The 26,012-nt window shown below is 37.2% G+C and overlaps 2 protein-coding genes across 4 annotated transcripts in view; both read right to left on the reverse strand.

The window, feature by feature from the left end:
* zbtb47b (zinc finger and BTB domain containing 47b) overlaps nucleotides 1-10,675 on the reverse strand; it is an 86,362-nt gene extending 75,687 nt beyond the window's left edge. The window contains exons 1-2 of the mRNA XM_056248872.1: nucleotides 10,390-10,675; nucleotides 6,396-6,498 (exon numbers count right to left, since the gene is read on the reverse strand). The gene's annotated coding sequence lies outside the window, so the exon portion shown is untranslated. The remainder of the gene's footprint in view (nucleotides 1-6,395; nucleotides 6,499-10,389) is intronic.
* An 893-nt stretch (nucleotides 10,676-11,568) lies between these two features.
* On the reverse strand, nucleotides 11,569-25,958 carry nktr (natural killer cell triggering receptor). Of its 3 annotated transcripts, XM_056248873.1 has the most exons (17): nucleotides 25,827-25,958; nucleotides 24,209-24,285; nucleotides 23,236-23,310; nucleotides 22,447-22,554; nucleotides 22,301-22,345; nucleotides 20,758-20,845; nucleotides 19,549-19,578; nucleotides 19,189-19,334; nucleotides 18,495-18,708; nucleotides 18,249-18,407; nucleotides 17,887-17,974; nucleotides 17,471-17,619; nucleotides 13,436-16,177; nucleotides 13,262-13,345; nucleotides 13,090-13,146; nucleotides 12,260-12,352; nucleotides 11,569-12,158 (listed from the first exon to the last, which is right to left on the reverse strand). In XM_056248873.1, the coding sequence occupies exons 2-17, from the start codon at nucleotides 24,264-24,266 to the stop codon at nucleotides 12,089-12,091; spliced, it is 4,206 nt and encodes a 1,401-aa protein (XP_056104848.1). In that variant the 5' UTR covers nucleotides 24,267-24,285; nucleotides 25,827-25,958; the 3' UTR covers nucleotides 11,569-12,088. The 3 variants fall into 3 exon arrangements, with proteins under 3 accessions (XP_056104848.1, XP_056104849.1, XP_056104850.1); XM_056248874.1 differs by lacking the exons at nucleotides 22,447-22,554; nucleotides 23,236-23,310; nucleotides 24,209-24,285; nucleotides 25,827-25,958 and adding an exon at nucleotides 21,978-22,005; XM_056248875.1 differs by lacking the exons at nucleotides 22,301-22,345; nucleotides 22,447-22,554; nucleotides 23,236-23,310; nucleotides 24,209-24,285; nucleotides 25,827-25,958 and adding an exon at nucleotides 21,978-22,274.
* Between the last annotated feature and the right edge of the window lie 54 nt (nucleotides 25,959-26,012).

A 26,012-nucleotide genomic window follows, 5' to 3' on the forward strand; every position in this document is an offset into this window, starting at 1 on the left:
GGCCCTGATGGCCGCGGGTTCTGACCCGTGTGCAAAGTTTCAAGAGTTTTTGAGCATGTTAAGGGCCCCAAAAGTGCGCTGAGAGTCTCAAAAGTATCCAAAAAGAATATTAAAGTTTGATGCGTTGTCACGGCAACAGCATCTAAGATATCAACAATCCTTTCACAGGTCTACATCTGGCGTGTGTCTACATTATACACATCAAGTTTGAAGCAAATCGGGTAAAGCCTGTTTGATTTATGGACCAAGTTTTCGGACCCCGTTCCAGGGGGCGCTGTCGAGCCCCCCTGCCACGCCCGGGTACCAGCTTCAGCCCGGCCCTGATGGCCGCGGTTTCTGACCCGTGTGCAAAGTTTCAAGAGTTTTTGAGCATGTTAAGGGCCCCAAAAGTGCGCTAAGAATCTCAAAAGTATCCAAAAAGAATATTAAAGTTTGATGCGTTGTCACGGCAACAGCATCTAAGATATCAACAATCCTTTCACAGGTCTACATCTGGCTTGTGTCTACATTATACACATCAAGTTTGAAGCAAATAGGGTAAAGCGTGTTGGATATATGGACCAAATTGTCTGACCCGTTCAAGGGGGCGCTGTCGAGCCCCCCTGCCACGCCCGGGTACCAGCTTCAGCCTGGCCCTGATGGCCGCGGGTTTTGTCCCGTGTGCAAAGTTTCAAGAGTTTTCGAGCACGTTAAGAACCCCAAAAGTGCCCGAAAGCATAAAAAAGCATGAAAAAGCTTAAAAAAAGGAATATTAATGTTTGATGCATTGCCATGGCAACAGTATCTAAGATATCAATAATCCTTTCACAGGTCTACATCTGGCGTGTGTCTACATTATGCACATGAAGTTTGAAGCAAATCGGGTAAAAATAAGAGGGTGATTTAAAAGCATTTTGAAAGTGACACACTTCCTGCTGCCAGTTGGTGGCGCTATAACTTTGACTCACAATAGTCACATCCATGTGATCGGGCTCTTACAACGAACACACTGCTGAAGTTTCATCAAGATTAGTTAATGTATGCAGTAGTTATAACACACTTCCTGTTTCACGTTTCTCGCCATAATTTCGTTTACTCGCCACGGCCAAACCGTTCGAGATATCAAAAATCCCCTGGCAATTTTTCATCCTCAGTGTCTTGACTTCATGCTGACCGAGTTTCGTGCCGTGTGTTTGAATTCTCTAGGAGGAGTATTTCACATTCCATTGCATGTGTTTTCCAAACAACCCTTAATAGCCGACTTCCTGTTGGGCTGGGGTAAAAAGTAAGAGCATGAAGTATATATGAACCGATGAGATCTATATGTGTACTGAGTTTCATATTATTACATGCAAGCGTGTTTGATTTATGGACCAAGTGTTCAAACCCCGTTCCAGGGGGCGCTGTCGAGCCCCCCTGCCACGCCCGGGTACCAGCTTCAGCCCGGCCCTGATGGCCGCGGGTTCTGAGATGTGTGCAAAGTTTCAAGAGTTTTCGAGCACGTTAAGGCCCCCAAAAGTGCCCAAAAGGTAGTAAAATAATAATAAATATATATATATATATAAATATAGCTGCGAGCAGCGATTACGGGCCCAAGCCGGTGGCACCGCAACCCCGGTGCCTTTAGTTACCCAAAGGCACCAGGGTGGCGGTGCCGCCGGCTTTGGCCCTTCATCGCTGCTCGCAGCTATATTTATATATATATATATATATGTATATATATATATATAAAAAGCCGGTGGCACCGCCACCCTGGTGCCTTTAGGGTTATTGTGCACGACGTGACACAAAATATCTGCTCGCTATCTGCCGAACGGCTCTGGTAGTTCCGCTTCAGCACTGATGATGTTGTAGAAATAGTGCGCTCTGGTTGGTCTGGATTATTCGGGATTTTTTATTTTATACAGAAATAAGTTATTTATAATTCAGATGAGAATAAAGTTAGTGTTGATTAAAATGAAGGAAAACAAATATATTGATCTGAAATATAGAACATTAATTTTAAATTTATTTAGGTTCAATTACCAAACATACAATCTTAATTTAATTTAAAGCAAACAATACATTTAAAATATATTGGTTGTATGCACTTTTTTTTATAAAAAAAAGATATATATCCAAAAAGACAAGGCCTTAAAGGGTTAAACTCTTGTCACTGTAACAGACACAATCTCTCTCTCTCTCACACACACACACACACGTCAAGTCACTTACATTTTAGATGCAATATTGAATAAGCAGAAAAATCGGATTTTCTGCTCTGAAAATATAAATAAGCATAAAAATTGAATAAGCACTTTGAATATTCTAAACAGAATAAGCACTAGTCGCTAATGAATAAGTACTAGTACTTAATGGAATAGATACTAGTATCTAAAAAATAAGTACTAGTAGCATGAAAATAGAGACTAGTAGGTTAAAATGATTAAATGTTAAAACGGCTTGCCATATTAGCTCAGAGAGAGACAGAGAGAGGCTCACCATATTCAAACCAAAATATGTGACTTCCTCTTAATCTGAGCTAATTACGGTAAATTAGAAAGTTGTCCGGCTCGAAGAGTACAATATACATATCGAGTTTTGTTACTGTAGATAAAACTAACCCCCCCACTTTTGTCAAAAGCATTTAGAAAGTGACACACTTCTTGCTGCCAGTTGGTGGCGCTATAACTTTGACTCACAATAGTTACATCCATCTGATCGGCCTTCCTAAACCCATAATAGCCGACTTCCTAATTTTAAATTTATTTAGGTTCAATTACCAAACATACAATCTTAATTTAATTTAAAGCAAACAATACATTTACAATATATGGGTTGTATGCACATTTTGTAATAAAAAAAGAGATATATATCCAAAAAGACAAGGCCTTAAAGGGTTAAACTCTTGTCACTGTAACAGACACAATCTCTCTCACACACACGTCAAATCACTTACATTTTATATGCAATATTGACTTTTTTCTGTTTCAGCAGTGAAACTAGTTAAACAAAGATCACAGCAGAACCATTGCGCATCTCACAGCAACGTGTTTTCTCATTACTGAATGATTCAGCATTTTGAACGAATCGGTTGACTGAAAGATTCAATGACCAATCCATAATCTGTCTCATTCATGAATGACTCAGCCGTTCGAACGAATCGTTCGAACAAATGAATCAATGACTCGCTCATTAAGACGGTCGCCTGGCGACACCTAATGACGGTTTAGTGATATGTTTAAAAGTATCATTCTTTCAAACGATTGTTAATTAACTCATATTTGAAACATAAGCTATATATATATATATATATATATATATATATATATATATATATATGTATATAGGGCCTATATATATATATATTATACACACACATATATATACGCAAAAATAAAATAAAAACACATTTGAAACGTGTTTGCTTACTAAATTGTGAGCAGAACGAAAGTTGCAGCAAATATCAGCAACAGGAGTCAAATTTCATTAATCACGAGAGTGAAGAGCTGACTGAAAAGATGATGACGGAATAGGCTATTTTATGTAAAAGCGCCTATTTAAGCGAATCTGTCATTGTACTCTTTTGTTGTTGTGTTTTCCGTGAAAAATAATAGACTATTGAACTCACAATTCAAGCAATTGGCCCCCGATATTGCACTAATTTTAAACTGACACTAAAAAGTATGCGGCTGCAGTGGCATTCATTACAGTGCGCATCCATGGCGACGAGCGAGCAAAACAGAGCGAACGTTTTTTCATTTCTACTTCCATAGAAATTCATTCGAGCGCACTGCGAGCGCCACCACTATAAATGTCCTTACTTTACTTTCACTTTTAACTTAGCGATATAAAAGCCCCCGGTGTTACACGTCAAATAACCGGTGAGAAAAAATCGGAGTCACATAGCAGCTACCTATATTTAAATACAATAGGCCTACCTGATTTTGAACACAAGAGGGCAGTATAGCCCTATGTATTATTTGATATATTTATTTTTTAACTGAATAGTGCATCCTGGCTGTTTTTAAACTTGTACATTATTCTTAAATTGAAAACAAGAATAAAATGGGTTTAGTTCTGATATTTGTATAATTTTATCTAGAAATAAATGGTGTATAATTACATTTTTAGAAGATATGAGGCTTTTAGTGTTTTTTTTTTTTTTTTACATGACTTTAATCCCTCGCCATAGCAAAACAATTAGAGATATTCAATAGATATTCACAATTATGCTTCTTTAATGTATTTTCATCATGTTGAAAAAGTTTGGTGGGAATAAAATAAACCACTTAAGAGGAGTGGGTAAAAATGTAGAGCCTGGTTTTGCTAAACATCCACATTAAGACCAAAATAGCCCACTTCCTGTTGGGCTGGCTTAAAGTTGTTTGGCCCGATGAGATCTATATGAGTACAGAGTTTCATAATATTACATGCAAGTGTGTTTGATTTATGGACCAAATTTTCTGACGAAGTTTATGGACCAAGTTAATTTAATTAATAAACTAATTATATAAAACTATGTTCAATGCACTACAATTCAACTGGTTATATGCCTTTACTTATTAATACAACTTATTTAAAAGATACAAGGCGTAAGACATTTATTTTCTTTTTTAAATGCAGGCCAAACCACACAGCAGTCAAATGGTTAATCTAGCCCCCCTCCCCCTCCCCACACTCACTCACAGACACACACACACACACACAGAGACGTAGGCTCAGAGAGAGAGAGAGAGACATAAAATGACAATTTTCAAACCAAAATATCTGACTTCCTGTTGGTTGGAGCTATTGAGTGTAAATTAGAAAGTTGTCTGGCTCGAGGAGAAGAATACACATACCGATTTTTATTACTGTAGATGAAATTAATCCCCCCACTTTTGACAAAAGGTGGCGCTACTGAGCCCTCAACACGCCCGTTTCTGAAACTTTGCACATGTCTACAGGCTAATCAATGAGATGTGTCTGTCGAGTTTCATGCAATTTCAAGTATGCTAAGCATAAAAAAAGAATATTAAAGTTTGATGCGTTGCCACGACAACAGTATCTAAGATATCAAGAATCCATTCACAGGTCTACATCTGCCGTGTGTTTACATTATAGTAGTGAAGTTTGAAGCAAATCAGGTTAAAATAAGAGGGTGATTTCAAAGCATTTTGAAAGTGACACACTTCCTGCTGCCAGTTGGTGGCGCTATAACTTTGACTCACAATAGTCACATCCATGTGATCGGCCTCTTACAGCGAACATACTGTTGAAGTTTCATCAAGATCAGTTAATGTATGCAGAAGTTATAACACACTTCCTGTTTCCATTATTCGCCATAAATTTGTTTCCTCGCCACGGCCAAACCGTTCGAGATATGAAAAATCCCCTGGCAATTTTTCATCCTCAATGTCTTGACATCATGCTGACCGAGTTTCCTTGCGATTGGTTGAATTCTCTAGGAGGAGTATATCGAATTCCAGGGGCATACACTTCCAAACAAACCATAATAGCCGACTTCCTGTTGGGCTGGGGTAAAAAGTAAAAGTACAAAGGATATATGAACCGATGAGATCTATATGTGTACCGAGTTTCATATTATTACATGGAAGCGTGTTTGATTTATGGACCAAGTTTTCGGACCCCGTTCCAGGGGGCGCTGTCGAGCCCCCCTGCCACGCCCGGGTACCAGCTTCAGCCCGGCCCTGATGGCCGCGGGTTCTGACCAGTGTGCAAAGTTTCAAGAGTTTTCGTGCACGTTAAGAGCCCCAAAAGTGCCCGAATAGTCGATAAAATAATAATAATAATAATAATAATAATAATAATCCTAAGGAAAACAATAGGGCCTTCGCCTTTTCAAGGCTTGGGCCCTAATAATAAATAATAATCCTTAGGAAAACAATAGGGGCCTTCGCCTTTTCAAGGCTTGGGCCCTAATAATCCTTAGGAAAACAATAGGGGCCTTCGCCTTTTCAAGGCTTGGGCCCTAATAATAATCCTAAGGAAAACAATAGGGCCTTCGCCTTTTCAAGGCTTGGGCCCTAATAATAATAATAATAATAATAATAATAATCCTAAGGAAAACAATAGGGCCTTCGCCTTTTCAAGGCTTGGGCCCTAATAATCCTTAGGAAAACAATAGGGCCTTCGCCTTTTCAAGGCTTGGGCCCTAAAAAAATAACTAAAACAAAACTGAAAGTTTACCAAAATGCAAACCGATAAATAAAAATATTGAATATTTATTTAAATATTTCCCTTAGGTTAGAAATTGTTGAAAGAGGTTTTCATCCATTCCATCCCTTCATCTAATTACCAAGTTCAATCAGAATAAGTGATTAGGATGGCGCTCCCCTGTCGGTAGTTTTCAGGTTCAGCTAATTAACAGCATAACAGATTGGAAGCCAATGAAAGCTCTTTTCTGAGGAGGAAAGAAACCCAGAAACACTCACCTTTCCAATGGTTTTAGTAGAGCAAGGGAGGACAGCTGGTGTTTACTGCAGAGTTTCTGTATGTCCAGCAAATTCTGCTCAGGGAAGTCCTCGTCGGCATCGGCTGCGAGAAAATAAAATAAAAATCAATTAATAAATCTGGAAATTGAAAGACTACAATGGGACTATGTTAGTTTAAACGAAAGTCATTTATGGCAACAATAAGGGATTAAGTATCTCTCATAACCTTTGGATACTTCAATCGTCGTACAACATTTATTTTATTACAAAACCACATGGGAATGTCTACGACTCATTGCACTTTTCCTGAGCCGGCTGGGACAGATATATTTAGAAGACTTCCCATTTCCATCTATATGTTAATGCAACCAAGAGCAAAAGAATCACAGTTTGAAATATTATGTGCCAAGCGGGGCATGAAATTGAGCCAGACAAACAAACAAAGGATTTTACCTCTCGAGCGTCTGCTGCGTTTAATAATAAAAGATGCACTTGACAAGGTGAGAGAAATCAGGTTCTCGTAAAAAGAGACAGTACATCCACCGTAAGAACCATTTGGTGACACAAACAAAGCTGTGTGAGATCACTGTGACGGTGCTGGGAGAAAATTGAAAATTGATGTTTGCAATCAACAGCAAACAACTTTGCAAAATACTATAATCTCAGAAGCCTAATCTTTATTGCAAATAGAAACAATAGAAACATTTTCCCATGGCTCTGACTCGAATTGATATACAGATGCTGAGGTCAGGCAACACACAACACATTGGCCATCTGACCAATCAGAGCAGAGGAGACTTTTGGTAAGGAGGGGTTTACTGTGAGAAAAGAGGTGATGCTGCAATGTATATGAGAAATTATGAGAAGTGTTTTTGACCTTGGATGCATGTAAACCTATTAAAAGAGACTTCCAAAACCAAATAAGGACCCTTTAAAATAGCGTAATAGGAGCACTTTAAGCTTATCGGATGCAGGAACTGAATAATCAAAGCTGCATGTGATCTCCAGAGCAGGACTGCCAGAAGAACTCAGCCCGAGCTGAGTCAGGATTCCTGGCCAAGAGAAGAGCCTGTGGAGCTGGCATGTCTCTGCCACATAAAACACAAACTGCCACAGATCGGCTAACTCTGCTCAGAGGCCAACTCTTCTCCATGTACAGACTCTGACCTAAGTGTGGAGCAATGTGAGGAAACAACACGGACACTAGTGTGGGAAATGTCTTCTCTTTCCCATGACCAAAAAGAAGGAAATGTGTGTTGATCAGATTAAAATCATTAAGATTTAGCGAATAGATCCTTCAAATGATGCATAGATACACATGCATCATATTTACATAGTAGTATGTAAATATTTGTTGTACTGCCTTTAATTTATGCTGATTTTATAATATTGCAAAAGTTTGGGATTAGTAAGAGTTTCTTTTTTTTTTAAGAAATTCATCTTTTTTTAGCGAGGACGCATTTAATTGATCAAAAAGGACAGTAAAGGCATTTATAATGTTACAAAAGATTTCTAGTTTAAATAAACGCCGTTCCTTTGAACTTTCTATTCATCAAAGAACCCTGAAACAAAACGTATCACCATTTCCACAAAAAATATTAAGCGGCACAACTGTTGTCAACATTGATAATAATAAGAAATGTGTCTTGAACAGAAAATCACCATATTAAGAATGATGTAATGATGCTGAAAATTCAGCTTTGACATCACAGGAATAAATTAAGTTTTAAAATATATTCAAAGAGAAAATAGTTATTTTAAATTGTTATTACCTTTCTATTTGATTTAACAATATTACTGTTTTACTGTATTTCTTTTACCGTGTCCTTAATTTTAAAAATGTACTGTTTTCAACATCGATAGTAATAATAACAATTCTGCTGGAGTTGAATGCTGGGAGGCGTTGGAGGAGCACTTGTCACATGGATTTAAGTGTCCCCAACAGCAGAGCACTGAGAGACAACGAAGCCTCAAAGTCAAGGGTGGGCAGGAATGTCCTGAATAGACGGTTACATAAAAACCCTCAGCATGATGCTTTTTTCCAGGCTGCAGCACTAAAGGACAAGACTGCAGAGTTTAGCAAGAGAGTTGTTCTGTTTCGGCTCTTTCTAAAGTACAAACTTTCATAGCGATTTCAAGAGGAACTGTTAACAAAGGGGCGATTCATGTAGGTTCATGTTAGGAAATCATCAGTGCATTCAATGCACTTCTTCATTTGTCTGAAGCTTTTATCCAAAACGTCTTATAAGTACGAGTGTTCCCTATTTATCAATCCCATGATGACCTTGCAGCTTTTAGCACCAATGCTTAACCAGTCACCAAGTGCAGCTCCTTTTCTGTTATTCGAGTTTTAGAAATTAAACTGTTTAATGGCATCATCAAGTGATATTCTGGTGATTGTCTAAAATGTATTATATCCTCATAACCGAATGCATTAATGGGGGCGTAATGGAGTCCTTTGGGTTCTGACTCATTTCACATGTCAGCCATCAACAGACAATGCATATTTAAACACTGCACTGTTTGCACTGTATAAATAATAATAAAAAAGATAACTACACTTTTTTAGGGTCATGTGAAATAAGGCAAGCGAGCAACTGGAGGGCGAAAAGACAGGGTCATGGCACTAAAGTAGTGACCTGACCCAGATACTGTATTAACCCAGCTTCCAGATGTGAAGGGGCCTCACTGTACTTTAATACATGCTTTATTTTTTAATGACGGCTCCTAAAATCAACTCTGCTGTCATCCTGCAACCTCTCTGATTCTCTCCCCCGGTTTTTGCTACGAATATCAAATATTAATTTACTAAAACAATACGAGTGCCGATAATGAAAATAACTGGTTGTAAGCATAGACTGTAAAAAATAAGACATCTCTTTTCCAAATCTCTTCCAATTTTATTCTTATGGTTATGATTAACTTAAAAACAGACCTTTTTAGTCATTTGTGATTGGTGGATAATGATTTTTTTAAATTTGTTTTATAAAGGTACACACATAAAGAGCAACTTCTAGACAATGAAATTCTAGAAAAAATATTTATTACATTCCATAATTTTTTTAACACCTCCCCCACACACACTTTTCCAGTTGTCAAAATCACAATTTAATTTCTAAATTATTTGATACTTCTAGGTTTTCTATGCCCATGTGAACCCTTTAAAATATGTTTGTTGTTGCTATTGTTTGTTTGTTTTGGTAGAAATGTTAGTATTTTAATTACAATTTAAATATTTGTTTAACTTTGATAACTAATATGCAGAACTAAGTATTGTTTTGTTTCTATTTTGATTAAAAAAGTAATCATTAGACTACAACATTACTAACAATAATCGTGACAATTAATACTGATGTAATTTATGAAATTATAACTATTTGCTATATAAATGCTCTCAAGTTGATTTGTTTTGGGCAAATTCTAATTGTATTTCGAAGTTGTAACATTTCGAAAATGATTCATCTAATCACAAATTAATTGAAATGGTATTTAAAGTATTAAAGTTTCTAAGCTCCTGTATTTCTAAACTCTATGAATAAAATATCCACAAATTTAAGGTCATGTCTAAGTTAACAGTGTTGTGACATGCATTCTGTCTCTTCCTGCACAACAAAGTCTATAATTTCAAAAGTATATTTGGAATAAAAATGTTTCGCTTTTAATTTTTGATGCTTCAATGTCCACAAAATGCACCAGTCACGACGTGATTCCTGTCCACACTGATACGAGAGAATTTAACTATTTAAATGCAACAATGTAGCTATTGTGGCCATTGCATTCTTGTTAACCTTCCAATTTCTGTTACTGTCGGCGTTCCGTACAAGTTGCAAACTTCATTGCGCGGTCAAATTTATTGGCGACATCACGTTATTTAACACATTCAAAAAGTCAGACACATCCCAGGACAAACTATTGCAAGTTTCATCGGCCTAGCTAAGTCTTTCAAAATTACTAAAGATAAAATATGGATACAAAATGTCGTTGTCTACTGTACCATTTTGATCCGAGGTCTCTAGCATCGAAAGAGTCCGCGAAAACCTCCATTTGCCCAGGGCTTCCGCTCGCCATGTAATAGTACGTTGGATTTTCACATTTCTTCAGTTATCCTTCCCTTCACTGTTTTTTTTCTTCTTCTTTTTTTTTCGCCGTGCTAGCAGCATTCAGACAGACAAAAATGCAGAGGCTGCTTTTGCAGTAGGAATTGGTGATTGGAGCTCGGGGATCATATGGGCTTTTGTCAGAAGTTTTAAAGGGCCATTGCACTAGATTTTTTCCCCCGTCTGAGCTCTATTCTACATCTACAGCTAAAAAATGACTGATCATTACGAGCTGTCCTTATGGGGAGATGGAGCATTGTCACCCAGGTGCTCATGACCTTGTATGTCTTACATCACCTTGCCTTGTGCACAACATGCTAAATCCTGAAATCCATATTCCTTGTGTCCAAATATGCACACTTTTCTACTATATAGTGAATAGGATGTCCAAATATGCAGTTTTCATGAAACAATAGGCAAACAATATCCAGATGACATATTGCACCTTCCGACATTATGAGTAACCAGTAGACGGGAGGCTACAGGAGCTAAGGAACGGTCAGGTTTGAAAAGTAAAAAACAAGAAATTGTGGAGAACTGTGATTTGAGCAGCTTCTTTTATGTGTAAATGCTTTAAGTACCACAATGTTTTGCCCTTTATGTTTAAACAGTTCCTTAACAGTATGAGTAGTATGCCTAGAAATACAGTATATGCACTACACACCTAAATAACAATTTGAAAAAACTGTCAATAAGTGAATTCTTAATCAGAGAATTCAGTTCACACTCTGAAAGTACTTGAATTTGGACGCAGTAATGTTAGTGCAGTGGTTGTCAATCCTGGTCCTGGTGTAAACCAGCAATTTGGGATGTCTCACCTATTTGACACACTTGATTTAAATTAATCAAACCCACTGTAGTACAGGACTAAATCAAAAAGCAAACATACTTGTAGAGCCACTGTAGGTCATCAATATTAACAAACAAGCCTGAAATGGACTTAAAATAACATGCATTTGCAATGACTGTATCCTAATGCATCTTAGTCAACTTTGTGTACATTTGCAGGAGTCAATGAAACATGAAGTAAGTGTTTCTACAAGAACATGTCATCTCACAGAATACACATTATAGGATTTCACAAACAAATGTAGTTTTATTTACAATTGGCAAGTTTCGTTTCTTATATTTAAATGGTGCATCAATAAGCAGCACTAGATACATTCAGCAAAGGCTTTTTGTTTTTATGTACAAATAAAAAAATGCACTGAGGGCCAACCTTTTAAACAAAACATTACTTTGGCCAAAACTAAAAATGTCCCATCCATGTCTATTGTCTACCTTTGACTGCATGTTAAAATCCTTCCAAACATGACTGAGGTAAGTGGCTGTTTATATATAACCTTAGCTTTACAATTAAACAGTTTCTATGCGCATTTTCTTGGGAATAATAGAAAAATTTACCAGAATAAAGCAGTGACATTCATACATAGACTCGTGTGGAAAAATACAGTAGAACATATTCAAAATACACATTACATGATGATACAGTGGACATCAAAATACATACTTCACAAAACTTAAACTGAGTCTATCGTTCAAAAAAGCATTTGAAGGAGGATAAGGCAGCTTAATGCTACCTCTTTTAAATTTAACTCAGCTGTATCGACTGCTTCGGCTATGACTTCGTTGCCTGGACGAACTGCGACTGTAGGAGCGATATGACCTGAACGTGAAAACAGATATCAAAGAATTAGCTTCAGTGAGGCACATTATCAAATTCACACAAGACAGTTGTGGTAATACGAGGATTTATTTATGATGTACCTGGACCTGCGATCAGAGCTCTCGCTTCTCCGACGCCCTCTTCTCCTGCTACGACTGCGGCTGCGGCTAGAATAACTATCGTAAGACTCAGACCTGTATTTCCAGGAATAAAACACATAATGCAAAGAATAATTAAATAACACCAAGTTAAAATCAAAGTGCATTAATTAGGGATGCTCATATCGACCGTTTAACTATTAACCGAAAGTAAAAATTGACCGATTAATACTATCAGTTAAACGGTTAAAAAGTAAAAGGTTTTTTTATTGTTAAGGTTTTTTTTTATTAGTTTGCTGTATGGTTGTAGACTTGTTACTTTTTAAAATAAAAACTACACAAGGTGTGGATTAAGGTAGGCCTGCTATTTTTATTTGACGAAAAAACGTAGTCTGACGGAAAATAAATAGCCGGTTTTTCAAAGCTTCAAACAGATTCAGTGTTTTCTTTTTGTCATCTTCATTTGTGAATTATTTAAGTTATTTAGTGTAGACCTATTTTATGTTTTTCATTTATATTATTTTATTCTCGGTTGTCACTGTCAGAAATGCTGCAGGTGCGTGAAAAATTTATGTGAATCCAGTTTATTTTGTTGATCTGTTCTGTATGCTGCTGTTTGCACATTAAAGTAAACCCATGAAAAAAATAATAGTTTGTCCTTTTAACGGGTCACAGACACTTGACAATTTTATTTGTATTTAATGCCAATTCAATATTAGGCTATAATCTTATCAGTTAACGGTTAATACTAGGATAACGAGTGCCGGTTGTCGGTCGGGAATATTAACCGAAATGAGCATCCCTAGCATTAATAATTTTGACTCAATGCTCACCTTGATGTGTGTCGACCTCTATATCGACTTCTAGAACGGCTCCTACTGTCTGTGTGACTAAAACAAGATCACGTGGCATCTTAATTAATAAGGAACATTACACATACATACACACCAAAGGGTTTTTAAAAAATAAAAACATATTAGACTGAACCAGAGATAAATATCTTACCTGCGAGATCTTCGGTAGGTGCTACTTCGAGAACGAGAGTGCCCTCTACTGTATCTACTCCTGCTTCTACTTCTACTGTAGCTCCTGTGTGAAAAATGAAAACACATACAAAATTGACTTGACCTGAAAGATTGGACATATGTAGACAGGAAAACAATGCCTGTTGTAACCAACCTAGAAGTGTAGGTGTAGCTTCTGGACCTGCTCCTGGAGTGGCTATATGAATGGGACCTACTTCTGCGTGTGGACCTGTGACTGGACACAGACCGTGACTTGTTCTGAGAGTGATTAAGGGATCCAGCTCTTTCTCCAGTTGTTGGAAGAGAGTCTTCTTCACTTGAGCTGTCTGGATTTCTGGGTCTCTGATTTAACCGAGCCGTCTTTCGTACCTCGTCAAAGAGGGATCCTGGACGGACTCTACTCTTGCTCTTGATCTCAATTTTGAGACCCTGAGCCTTTCCATCCAGTTGATCTTGCTGTTTGTTTATTTTCATAATGAAAGTCTTTGTACTGATGGGCTGCATAACATTCATGTCTTTCAAAGGTTTCCATTTATTTTCAACTGCTGAGACAGGACTGTCACCAGGTACAGTTTCCTCTGGCTGACTGCCATGAGATAAAGTAGGTCCAATAGTATTAGAGTTTCCTTTTTCTATTTGAGGTGGAACAAGCACACTGCTATTATTCAGAATATTTTTCAGTGGAGAAAAGCCAATCGCTTTGGGACCTGGTTGCTGAGCCTCTGGGATGCGCTCTGGAGAACATCTCTCAACTTTATTTGGGTCTCTTGGTTTGGCTCTTGCCAGGTTAGTGTCTGAAAGATTGGTCTCTAGATCTGTGGATGGCTTTGGAATCTCTGGATGTCTTTGAGCTGAAATTGCAGTATTGCGATTTACCTTATTGCGATTAGTCATTTTCCCATTCTCATCAATACTTTTAGAAGACTCTACTGAAAACTTGTCTTCGATAATCCCTTTATCCTGATCCTTATTCTCTGAGACTTTGGGCTTGATCTTTCCAGATTTTACATGCCTTTTTACTGCATCACTGACAGAATCAGGATTTGCTATGTGTAATTGTTTTGATTGAGTGACTGAATCATCCTCTTCCCCTTCATCACCAAACTCCAGTGGAGGCTGCCAGTGAAATGTCTCTTTTGGCTTCTGGTGCTTCTTGGATTTCTTTGCCTTGGTTCTGCGAGATCCTGACCTGGAAGAGTTCTTCCTTTTGTGCTTGTGCTTACGCTTGGCTTTCTTCTTGTGTTTTGAAATTTTTTTGTCTGCAGACTGTTCCTCATTACCTTTTAATAGCTTGAGCATTTCTGCCCCATGGTTTGACCATAAAGGGTCATCATCCTCTGATTCTGAACTAGCCTCTCCTTCCTCTTTTTCAGACACATGTTTGGCATCACCACCTACCATTTTGTTTGGCATTTCAGAGTCACTCTCAGACTCCCAGCAACGAGCCAAAATCTGCCTCTTTTTTGTTTCAGTAAGTCCTTCCTCCTTAACAGCGATTTGGTTGTGTTCTGCAGCAGTGTTCTTACTTGAGTTCTCTCCTTCACTTTCCCATCCTGATGCATTGTTGTTGTTTGGTTCTTTCCTTTGAATGGGGTTCTTGCTTTTCATTGCCACTGCTTGTAGATCTGACAGACAATCAAGTGTGTTTCTCTGTACCAAGGAATCATTGTGTCCGTGGAGAGGACTGTATGGACTATCAGATAAATCCTCTGAGGAGGGAGATGTATATTTGTGGCCACTACCATGATTTGCATGCTTGTCCCTATTTTGGTCATTTTTGTGAGAACTACAATGTTTTCTCTTTTTTTCAGTGGATCTTTCTTTGTTTGAACCATATGATTCTGACCTAGTGCAGGAGGAAGATCGGCTGCCGTACTGACTCAGTGATTTGCTGCTGGTTCTTGATTGACTACGTGACCTGCTTCTAGACAAACTGCTTTGCAGGAGCCTATCAGGAACATTATTATTACTGCTGCTGAGGCCTTTGTGACTAACAGCCGTGTCTGGCTTTGAAGAGGAATTTTTTTCCAGAGGTACATTTGATGATGGGCTGATTAGTGCATTAGAAGCTGGGGCTGACTTTACATTAATCTCTTGGATGCGGACGTAAGAGGGTTTCCAGGGTTTCTGGCCTGGTTTCCATCGAGAGGGAGGTGGACTGTCACTCAAAGGCAAAACAGAGACACTCTCTGAAGATGCTGCTGTTGGCGCTTTGGGTTCTTCACCTTGAACCGATCTAGGGACAGGCTTGTCTAATTTGGAAATACCACCCTCTGTAGACTTTGACTTTCGAGGGGATCTCAACTCCTTTCTTTTCCTGGAACGTGGTGGGGTTTCTGAACTATACCTAGACTTTGATCTTGTTCTTGACCTTGTCCTGTATCTAGATCGAGAACGAGAAAGTGACCTAGAATGTGTAACAGACCGCCCTGATCGACTACGACTTGACCTCATGGATGGCCGGCCCCGCCTCTCAGACCTTGAGCGACTTCTGGAATAGGATCTGCTCCTGGACTTCGAATAAGATCGTGAATCTTTAGAAGAGCTTGATAGGTAACGTCTCCTTTCTGACTCAGATTGATATGATCTGTGGGAGTGACGCGAGGTCGAACGAGAGTAGGAACGAGAGCGTGATCGAGAATGTCTCCTTTCAGTAGGGCCTGAGAGTTTTGACCTTTTACCTGAAGACCCATTCATCTCACCCTCAGACAGGGAGGTCTCTTTAGTCTTGTTCTTTTTATGTTTCTTTGAGTGCTTTCTTTTCTTATTTTTCTTCTTGCGTTTGGTTTTCTTTTTTTCTTTTCTGGATTGATACCGACTGTTTACAGAGGCCTCACTTAAGGAATGCTCTTCTGATCTGGACCTAGACCTCGGGGTGTCACTTCTGTCATCCCATCTGTTTAAACAATAGTTAAAAAATTACAGGAATTAAAAATCTTTGTTCCAACTAGGACTGGACGATATGGCCAAAAAATTATCATGATAAAAAATTAATAAAATCAGTCTATATCTGTAATTATTTCAAATCTTTATTTCTTAAAAATGTAAAGGCAGATTTTTGCTCCTGAATTAAAGTTATAGAAACCAGACAGTTAATTGTGGTTTTATCACCAGAACATGACAAACACTTGCCAAACAGATGAACATTTAAAAAATGTAAATGACATGTTTTGTCTCTTAGGAATGTACAGTTGACAGTAGCAGTAGCCTGAGTTGGGATACAGATGTAAATGTTGATAAAAACTGTAAAAAAAAAAATCAATAAACTAATTTTTATAGGGTAAAATTTCATAAGGTAAATTTTATTGGATCATGTTAACAACAGGTAAAACCATGCATTGGACCTCACTACCACCATGGTAAAAAGTAACTATATTGTTTCTATGGTATTTATGAAAAACAGTAATACAAATAACAAACTGCTATAGCTTAATAAAAAATACTGTAATTATATCCCATTACTCCTTTAATACGTTTAATGTCTACATTAATAATATAATTAAATTCAATATGAATATCCCACATTTCTGCCACAGCACCATGGTTACAGTTTGCGTTACTAAAAAGTAAATCCATGGTAAATGTTTGAGATTTGTGGATTAAAAAAAGCCTTCTAACTGGATCATTGTGGCTCAATCTTTCTCCTGTTTTCCACGTCAGTGTTGTTGAGAATGTCAGCACGGTTTCATCTGGCTTTAAAATAGTTTAAATCACGAGGGATTTGATTTGTTTGGTTTGTATGAGACAACTCTGCACCAAACTGGAACACTTTTTTTCACTGGACCTCACAGAGCTGTTAAGTGGTTGCGTGATTGAGACGGTCAGCAAGTAAACGAACAGCTCTGTTTTGCTCTGCTTAATGTATCTCATACACAACAGAAATGGCAGCGCTTATAAGTTAGGCAAATTGGTACTGGCATAAACATTACATCGAAAATGTATTAAACTTACCGGTATGTTATAATTTCATCAAAAAATTTTATATTGCAATAATTACTGTTATCGTTTCATAGACCAGCCCTAGTTCCAACTATATTTTTCATAAAAATGCATTTCTGAAAGCATATCAAAAGAATATGAACTCGGATAAACCAGAAATAAACTCCTAATATTATCTTGCCACATATAAATAATTCTGATGAAAAATACAGTAGATTCATACTTTCATGCATAACATTACATAATATACCTTTCTCCTTTACTCCATCTCTCCACGCTGGGGGGCTGGTAAGCCTTGGTCCTCTGCATTTCCTCTTTCCAGTGTGGGGGAGTCTCACTGCTCCCCCGTTCCCCTTCTGACTCTGATCTGGACTTTGACCGTGGGGGTGTATGGTACCTCTGCAGGGGGAATAAAAAACAACACTTCATGCATGGCCTATCAAACAGACCAACATTCTCATCAAGCACTTTTTTAAGAGTCAATGTCAAATCATTAGAATTAGATAATTAGAATTAGAATTAAAACAACTGATATATATATATATATATATATATATATATTCTTTTTTTTTAAACATGCTTTTTGTCCGTTGTCCTTTGTACAATGTCATTCTGTGTCATAGTTTTTTCTGTAAGTGATATAAATGTAATTCACGGTTGTCATACCATAGTTCCGCGTCCTTTTATCTTGCGTCCAGATTTTGTGACAGCTGGTTTGGTGTCATTAGCTGCCACGACCATGTCCTGTACAACCCTATTGTGGGGTGGGGTGGTGAGAAAAGAATCAGTTTCAAGACTACCTCTATTGGTTTAAAATATAGCATCAAAACTGACCCATGGATTTCAGGGATTAATCAAGCAAGAAAACTAAAATATTAATCACTATGGTTTGCTTGTAACACTTTAAAAATTGACCCCAGAGAATTTCAGATAACTATCTAATAACTGGGGATAGGGAGGACAGATTCTTGTGATGTTTGAATGAAAAGAGGAACATCTGTTTGTTGAATTGTACAAAAGACACTAACGTTTTAATGGTCTCCTCCTGGGAAGGCATGTCTCTGCGGAGCAGGAAACGGTTTTCTGGCACGGGTGGGATCTCTTCTGGTCGAACCACAGGCTTCTCCCTTTTCACATTTTGCTCAGCCTCACCATCATCTTCCTCTGCCATCTCTCCCTCACCAAGACTGTGAATCAGGAAAAACATATATAGTATTTATATTAAACAACCTAAATAAAGGTCAACCATGCTTATACTGGTTACAGTGATTTACCTTCCATGTACTGCTGTTTTAACTGTGTCTCTCTCCTTCTTTGTCTCCTTTCTTTTTCTCTTTGAGTGCTTACTCTTAGAGTTTCTTTTCCTCTTTCGAGATGCACACTTCTTGTCAGACTCTCCTTCAGAGGAGGAATACTGAGATGAAGTCTCTGAGGAACTCTGCGAGTCATCCTCAGAGTGGAACGTTTTCCTCCTTTTGCCTTGAAGAACTAAAGAAAATACATCAAACTTAGCCAGAAAATGTACTGAACAGCTGCAATTACACAGAATGTAATTTATTCATTCTCTTTATCTCTGCTTACATTATCAGAGCGCAGAGCATGTGATTTTATTAGTTTATTTTGAACTGGAGCTTTCTGTACATGGCATGAAATAAACAACATATAAGCGACTGGATTATAGCACATCACCTGCCGTGCTTGGTTAGGGGTAAAACTCAACATGGAGAAGTGATTTGTTACTTGATGCTTTGTCATGTCATGCCTGGCTAGGACAGAGTGTAAGTGTATTAAAGTATGCAGTATTTCAAAGCACCCGTTCTATTTTTAAACACCATATTTAACCGCACAATGCTGTTGATGTGGAGATTAAAAAAAATATTCTCCATCAGATTCAGACAGCATAGTGACAGGCGGCAGGTCAGCAGCCAAAATTCCAAGTTGGTCTCTCATTCACAGGAACAAGCTTACCATCATTAGCAGACTTTGTAATCAGCTGTCCACAGTCAATCACTCTGACGTCAGCATAGGGTCTGCTGGCTGAGTCAGTCTTCAGCCCCTCGATTTTCTTTATGACCTCAAAGCCTGAGATGACCAGCCCAAAGACCACATGCACTCTAAATAAGACCAACAATCCTTAGTTACAAGAACTTTGGGGATTTTAGAAAAAATCTTGCCTACAAATCAAGTAATAATAAATATAAGTTATAATAAATAAATTATTTCTAAACTACAAATGAGTATTTTAAAATTATTTTCTTGTAGTTCAAGCAATTTCCTACAGTATGGCTTGAACTATAACAGTTAAACAAAGTCCACTTATGAACGTACCCATCTAGGTGAGGCGCTGTCTTTGTAGTTCTGTTATGAGGCAAATTACATAATGGAGTCCAGGTCATCCATCAGGTACATGTGGGTGAAAAAAATAAACGAAAGAAAATTTAGTCCAAAAAAACCACACACACACACACATTCAGTCTTTCATCAAGAAGAAATCTGAGTATCTATTCAAACAAAAATTCAGAGTAATTTAAAACCAGCAGTGCTTGCACAATAACATATGCTGGATGAATAAATACTAATGACGAACAGGGACAGGTCCAACATCTGCCAACATTATGCTGACAAAAACAATTAAACCTGTTTAAAAATATCATAGGGACAACTTCAATTAGAAATCAGTGTGTCCTTGGCAGGAAAATACATCCTGTAATGCTAAACTTGAAATACAACAATAATTGAAAGACATCAGGTTCTCTGTGATGGGAGAACAGGTATTTAATGAGGTAAAAACATTATTTAAAGATAAACAAAAGCCAGTGCTAGCTAAAAGCAACCAGAAATACACAGTCAGGAGAGAGAAGCACAGCCTTGGAGAGACACTTTACCTTGGTAGAGCAGGATGCTAGAGTTTCTGCAAATTTTACACAAAAACGGCAAGAGAAAAATTGTAATACATTTGTAGGCAAAAAGGGAATTTCTTTCTGATGTAAAAATATTTCTAAATGCACATTGACAAGGGAAAAGGGAGATGAAAATGCACCTGCATCCCACATGAACATGTACACTATGTAGAATCTCCAAAATAAAAAGAGTCAGAATATGTATATATATTTATATATGGTAAAGAGATTGAAGAGGTCTAGGAAAGTTAGACAGCGTGAGCGTGAATGGCAAAAGGAATATCACTAGTGGTCTTTAAAAATAAATTTGGAACAATATAAGTATGAGAGAATTACACTTGAGCCAAAATTAGAAGCCCAGATGCTCATTGTGTTTTTTGAGCAAGCTCTTATAACAGATACATGCTTTCAAATGTACATTAATTTAAGTTGCGCCACAGTCTAAAGGCTATGACTGAGCTCTGTAGAAATGATCTTGAACACTAGGGGAATACGTAATCTATACATATTGCATGTGTCATTTAATAGTGACCAATCAGTCATATTAAATGGTAAGCAAAAGGTCTGGTGATAAATGGTTGATTCTTTACACACATACACCCTCTGTGAGTCTTATACCAGAATAAATACTACTTACATGAAAAACTGGGACCCATTTGTGTCTTTACCACGGTTGGCCATCGACAAGAGGAAGGCTCTGTCATGTTTGAGAGTAAAGTTCTCATCTGTTGAAAAGAGATACGGACAAAGAAGGACACTGAGTGCTTGTCGACTGCTTCAAAAAGTCGTGTTAAGGAGATAGACTGCAGCAGGAAAAGAGATGTTCATGAACACCTGTCATCAGTGATGCTTCTATCCTGCTTCTGAACTCTGAGTGTTTCTTATGCTCCTTTGTGTAAAAGCAGAGATTTTCTATTCTGAGGGCCACTAAAACAACTACAGTTTACATTAAAACTGTTTATGCCGAATTATTTCTAAAATGGATAGTTCACCCAAAACTGAAAAAAAAAAAACATTTTTTTACACATTCTCATGACATTCCAAACCAGGTGATTCACTTCCTTCTGTAGAGAGAGACCATGAAAAGAACATTTTTTTTAATCAAATACAGTTCTATTCGATGCAACTGCTGGAGGTTTTAAGCTTCAAAAAATATGCAAAAGCTCCATAAAAGTTTTATTAAAAAATAGTGCTGTCAAATCCATGAATCGACTCTAACAAAAAAGTGTATGTGTGTATATATATATATATATATATATATATATATATATATATATATGTGTGTGTGTGTGTGTGTGTGTGTGTGTGTGTGTGCGCGTGTACACACACAGACGCGCACACACACACACACACACACATATATATATATATATATATATATATATATAAAATATATAAAAATATAATAATATATTACACACATATATTTTATAAACATAAACTTGTTTAGAATCGATTAATCGATTTGACAGCACTTAAAAAGTATTGTAAAGGTTTATTGCAATTGCATAGAAAAGATTGACCTGCATATTATTACAATTTTCTTGTTCTGTTTCACTGAAGAAATAAAGTCATGTATATCTGGAACGACATGAGAGATGAATAAATGACCATTTTTAGGTGAACTAATACTTTTCAAGAGTATTGTATTGCATGACAAGCCATCCTGGAACAATTAAGAAAGACACAAAATAAAACAACAAAAAAAGAGAAGTCAGTCAACCAAATCAATTTCGAGGTCCACATATCCATGAGCACACTGTGCAGTGTGGACGTTTTTGTCATGGTTCACATATGGAATTGGGAATAGGGAATGTTGAGTCTACATTGTGTTACTGCACTGTGTACATCTCTTACCTTCTCATTTTGCAAAAGACCACAATCTCTATAAATAAAAGAATATGTTGAAAATTTTAGGCAAGAAGACTGGACCTTTAAATGAATAAATAGCCCTTAATCTCCATGCTGACTCAAAAAAGAAGATCATTTTAAGATCACAGAGACAAGATTCTCAGCAACAGCGAGATAAAAAAAAAAAAACAATGGCTGGTAATTCATGCACAGAACTGAGATGCCCATTCAAAAGTCATGCGAGAGATGTTAAAACAATCAAATTAAGGCACCTTGTTAAGGTTACTGAGTGCTTGATAAAGAACAGAACGTATCTGAAGATGGCTTACCTTCAAAGAAACCACCATATATAGATTCTCCTCCTCTTCCATTGCCTAAGCAAAGAAAAGCACATTCATTTATAAGCACACAGACAATTGAGTATAAGCAACCATCTCCATATATCTGAGTCAGTTATGAGTATGGCTGCACATACCCTCCGTGAAATCGCCCCCCTGGATCATGAAGTTCTTTACAACTCGATGGAAAGTTGAGCCTTTATAGCATAATTTTTTTCTTGTAGTTTTGCCACTGCCTTTCTCGCCTGCAAGCAAACCAAAGAATTACATAATTTCTGATTACTTTTATATAACAGACCTGGTATGTGCAGCTCAGAAATATACCGGCCATAAATCAAACCAAAGACCATGATTTCACAGACTAAGCTCTTAAAAAACGTGGACATACTTAAATTAATACTAATACTGTAAAGTACTGTACTCTAAATTGAAAAACTGGAATCTGTTCTAAAGTATACAATTACATAGACAGCAAAAGGTTAATCCAATCCGATCAGCGTGGAAGAGATTCCGATAAAACCGAAATGAATACAGGTGGGTGAGGGTGTGGGTGACATGGGGATTGGTATATGCAACAAAACAGTCAGCTAAAGGCATGAGTCTCTCATTTCAATCTCAGCTGGTGAGAAAAAAAGATCCCAGCATTGACCCAAAGCATTACCAACTTTAATTTATGACCAATCCATCTCAACGCAGACTAACGCAGCTTCTGTCTTCTAGGAACAGGCTGTAAATACAGCTTTGGTTGTTTTACAGCCAGGATTTAGTCACCTTATATATGTTTATTTTTGTCCAATATCCCTATAAGCTTATGCTTGTGTACATGGACATGAATTGGTATTGGAGCTCTTTACATGTTTAAAGACCCAGTCTAGGTAAAATAACTTGCTGTAGCATGTTAAGCAATTTCTGTCAAGTATACGTACCAGTGCACAGCCAAAGAAAGTTTTTGCTCGTCTTGGGACAAACGTCTGAGAACAGTTGAAAGACAATTCGTCCAACTAGAAGAAAGCAGAAGGAAACCTTATACTCGTGGATCAGAAATGTATACGTTTTAAGCTTGCTGATAAAAAAAAAAGATTAGTTAGATTAATGTGACTATAACTGCAATTCAATTTATTAGCTATCATTTTTAGGTTGATTTCAGTGAGGCAAACGGCAACACCTCCTTCATATTCAAATACAAGAGCATTTCAATTTAAGTGTGTTTTTGCAAAATACATAAAGACAGGCCTATCCAATTAATTTATTTGTGCTAAAATGAATCTAAACAGGGTGTTAAAACATTTGCTTTGTAAAATAATGGGTGTAAAATCACTAAATAAGAGGTTTTGGCTTTATGAAGCAGACCTCTCTCTTATAACACATAATTAGTGGTAGACTGAGGTGAAACCCAGACGTTTTTTTTAGTACACACTGAAAGTCTGTGGTTCATTAAAACAGCCCTGCAGGTCAGGGTGTGGATTGCCACAACAGCTTCTCACTCACTGGCACATGAATATTAGCTGCCATTACCCAAGTACTTATAAAACATGCACATATAATGTTTCGCTTTCGTTATTAGGCACTTATTATTAGCTGGTTTAACTCTTTATCCTTTGTACAAGCTCCATAACTTCAAAATTTCAATACAAAAATGCTCAAAGTTAAAGATAACAACTCTGAACCCCTTTTAAATGTTACTATTTACAACATTTGATCAAAAACACTAATGTTGACTGCTAAAGATAGTTTCTGTAGTTGATTTTGAAATACAATGCAAACGGATATAAATGATAACCTAAAAGCAAACATTTTAAGCATTTATCTATCAAAACATGTACTTTTAACTATTTGACCTTCACACAACACTATTTCAGAACAGCCAAACACTAAACAGCAATGATTGTCACATCTTACCTGGTTCTCTGTTGATTTCCACATCAAAATAGCACTGAGGTCGATCTTTTACCCCCATTTTGAAAAGAGTGGGCTTCCTGTAGTGTAAAATCACAGTAAAATACAGTTAAATGCTGTATTCCCTATCACCTACACCAGAAAGAAATACATTTGTCAGATATCTTACAGGATATTGTTTCTCTCCAGTTTCAGGTGGATCCTGATTTGTAAGTGAACAGAAAGTCAGACACTGAGATTGGGGAAGTGTTTCGGGTTAACCAATGAGATGTAAATCTCCATGCATGCCCCTCCAACCTCAACTTCCACCCCCCTTTTTGAGAACTGCTCTGTCTATCACCGGGTGATGAATTAGACATTGTTGCTGTGATGTGTGCTGTCATCCTGAACTAGGAACCCTAGTTAAACCATACATGTGCTATCTTTGAGCTAGAAACTTCTGTATAGGGAGGAGCTCCAAATATAGTTTAGTAATGGACCAAACAGACCATAACAAGAACTAAGCAGATAAAAAATTATGGGAAATATTAACATCTTTATCCTGTCACACAGCACTGACTTATTTTCCCTCTAATCGCAGACAATAAAGTCTTTTAGCTGAACAGAGGAATGACTTGCCATCAGATTAACACAACATCTCAAATTACAAGAAGGGAATGAAGTTATTGAAATTCCTTAAGGCACATATTATATTACAACTACAGAAAATGTCATGCCAGCTGCTTTCCCATATCAAAACAACTCAGTTTATCAGTCCTCTAACTGCTACTTGGTGAAATGGCAAATGTCAGAGTGAATGTCACAGGGGGGAAAGGAGGACATTTCCACGTGTTAGACCTAGAAAAACCTTAAAATACAAGAGATACACCCCAGTTCCACTTAAGTCATTACAATTAACACACGCTCGATCACTTCTTTTAAATTAAGCTAGATTAAAACAAAGGTGTTTTTTTTCATAAGCATAGACTTGTTGTTCAATAGACTTTCGCGGTGTTAGAGTACAACACCTACAAACAATATAGGCAGGCTTAATCCATTCTCAGACATGTTACATAATGTAGATCAGGCAAACATCCAATCTCTTATTGTACTTTATAATACAATAACAAGTGTATTTACTATAGTATGGCAGTAGCAGTCATGTAGGGGTTCAAATAAATGTGCTGAGACTTGACTAAGGAAAACGCCCGTTCATAAATATGCACATATGAAAGATTACAATAAGTATTATTATGATATCAATTAATGAACTTAAAATGAACCACAGTGTTTTGGAGAAACTAAAATGAGGTGCTCATTCGCTGAGAATATTAGCCAATTGCTAAAATACATTAGCACGGGTAGCTAAAACAACACCTCATGACTGAGGTCAAACTAAAACAACTTCTACTTAAAATTATTATTTAAAAAAGCATAACTGTAAATAATAAATGTTTAAGTTTTGGCCAAAAGTCGTTTGATTGCTAGCTAGCTGGCTAACATTGTTTACCATTTAAAGCTGACGACGTTTTATAAGAACCTATAAACGGCATCTTCAGTGTTAAATTATTACATAAAAACCAGTATGACTCAGATATAGTACTATTCATGTACTGACACAAACATATATTTTTGCACTTACTTGTATAGGGCAAAAAGCTTTTAACTAACTAAACCCGCTCGGTCGGTCGGCTGATCGCTGTAGCTCCTACTGTGTTGCCAGATCTCTCAGGAGAATCGAGCGTTTTTGTTAGAGAGGTGTGGTTAAAGGGTGGCTGGCTACTTGTGTATGAATTATGAAGAATTTATTGATTTCCATATGCACCAC

This window comes from Rhinichthys klamathensis, unplaced genomic scaffold (assembly GCF_029890125.1).
Source record: "Rhinichthys klamathensis goyatoka isolate OS25496 unplaced genomic scaffold, OSU_Roscu_1.1 h1tg000059l_1, whole genome shotgun sequence".
Lineage (NCBI taxonomy): Eukaryota > Metazoa > Chordata > Actinopteri > Cypriniformes > Leuciscidae > Rhinichthys > Rhinichthys klamathensis.

Coding starts and splice junctions, on each gene's coding strand:
- nktr (XM_056248873.1), bottom strand. CDS start 24,266: ATGGGGGTAAAAGATCGACCTCAGTGCTATTTTGATGTGGAAATCAAC. Junction 23,311..24,208: donor GGAAATCAACAGAGAACCAG/GTAAGATGTGAC, acceptor GCTTTCTTCTAG/TTGGACGAATTGTCTTTCAA. Junction 19,579..20,757: donor AATGGGTCCCAGTTTTTCAT/GTAAGTAGTATT, acceptor GCCTCATAACAG/AACTACAAAGACAGCGCCTC.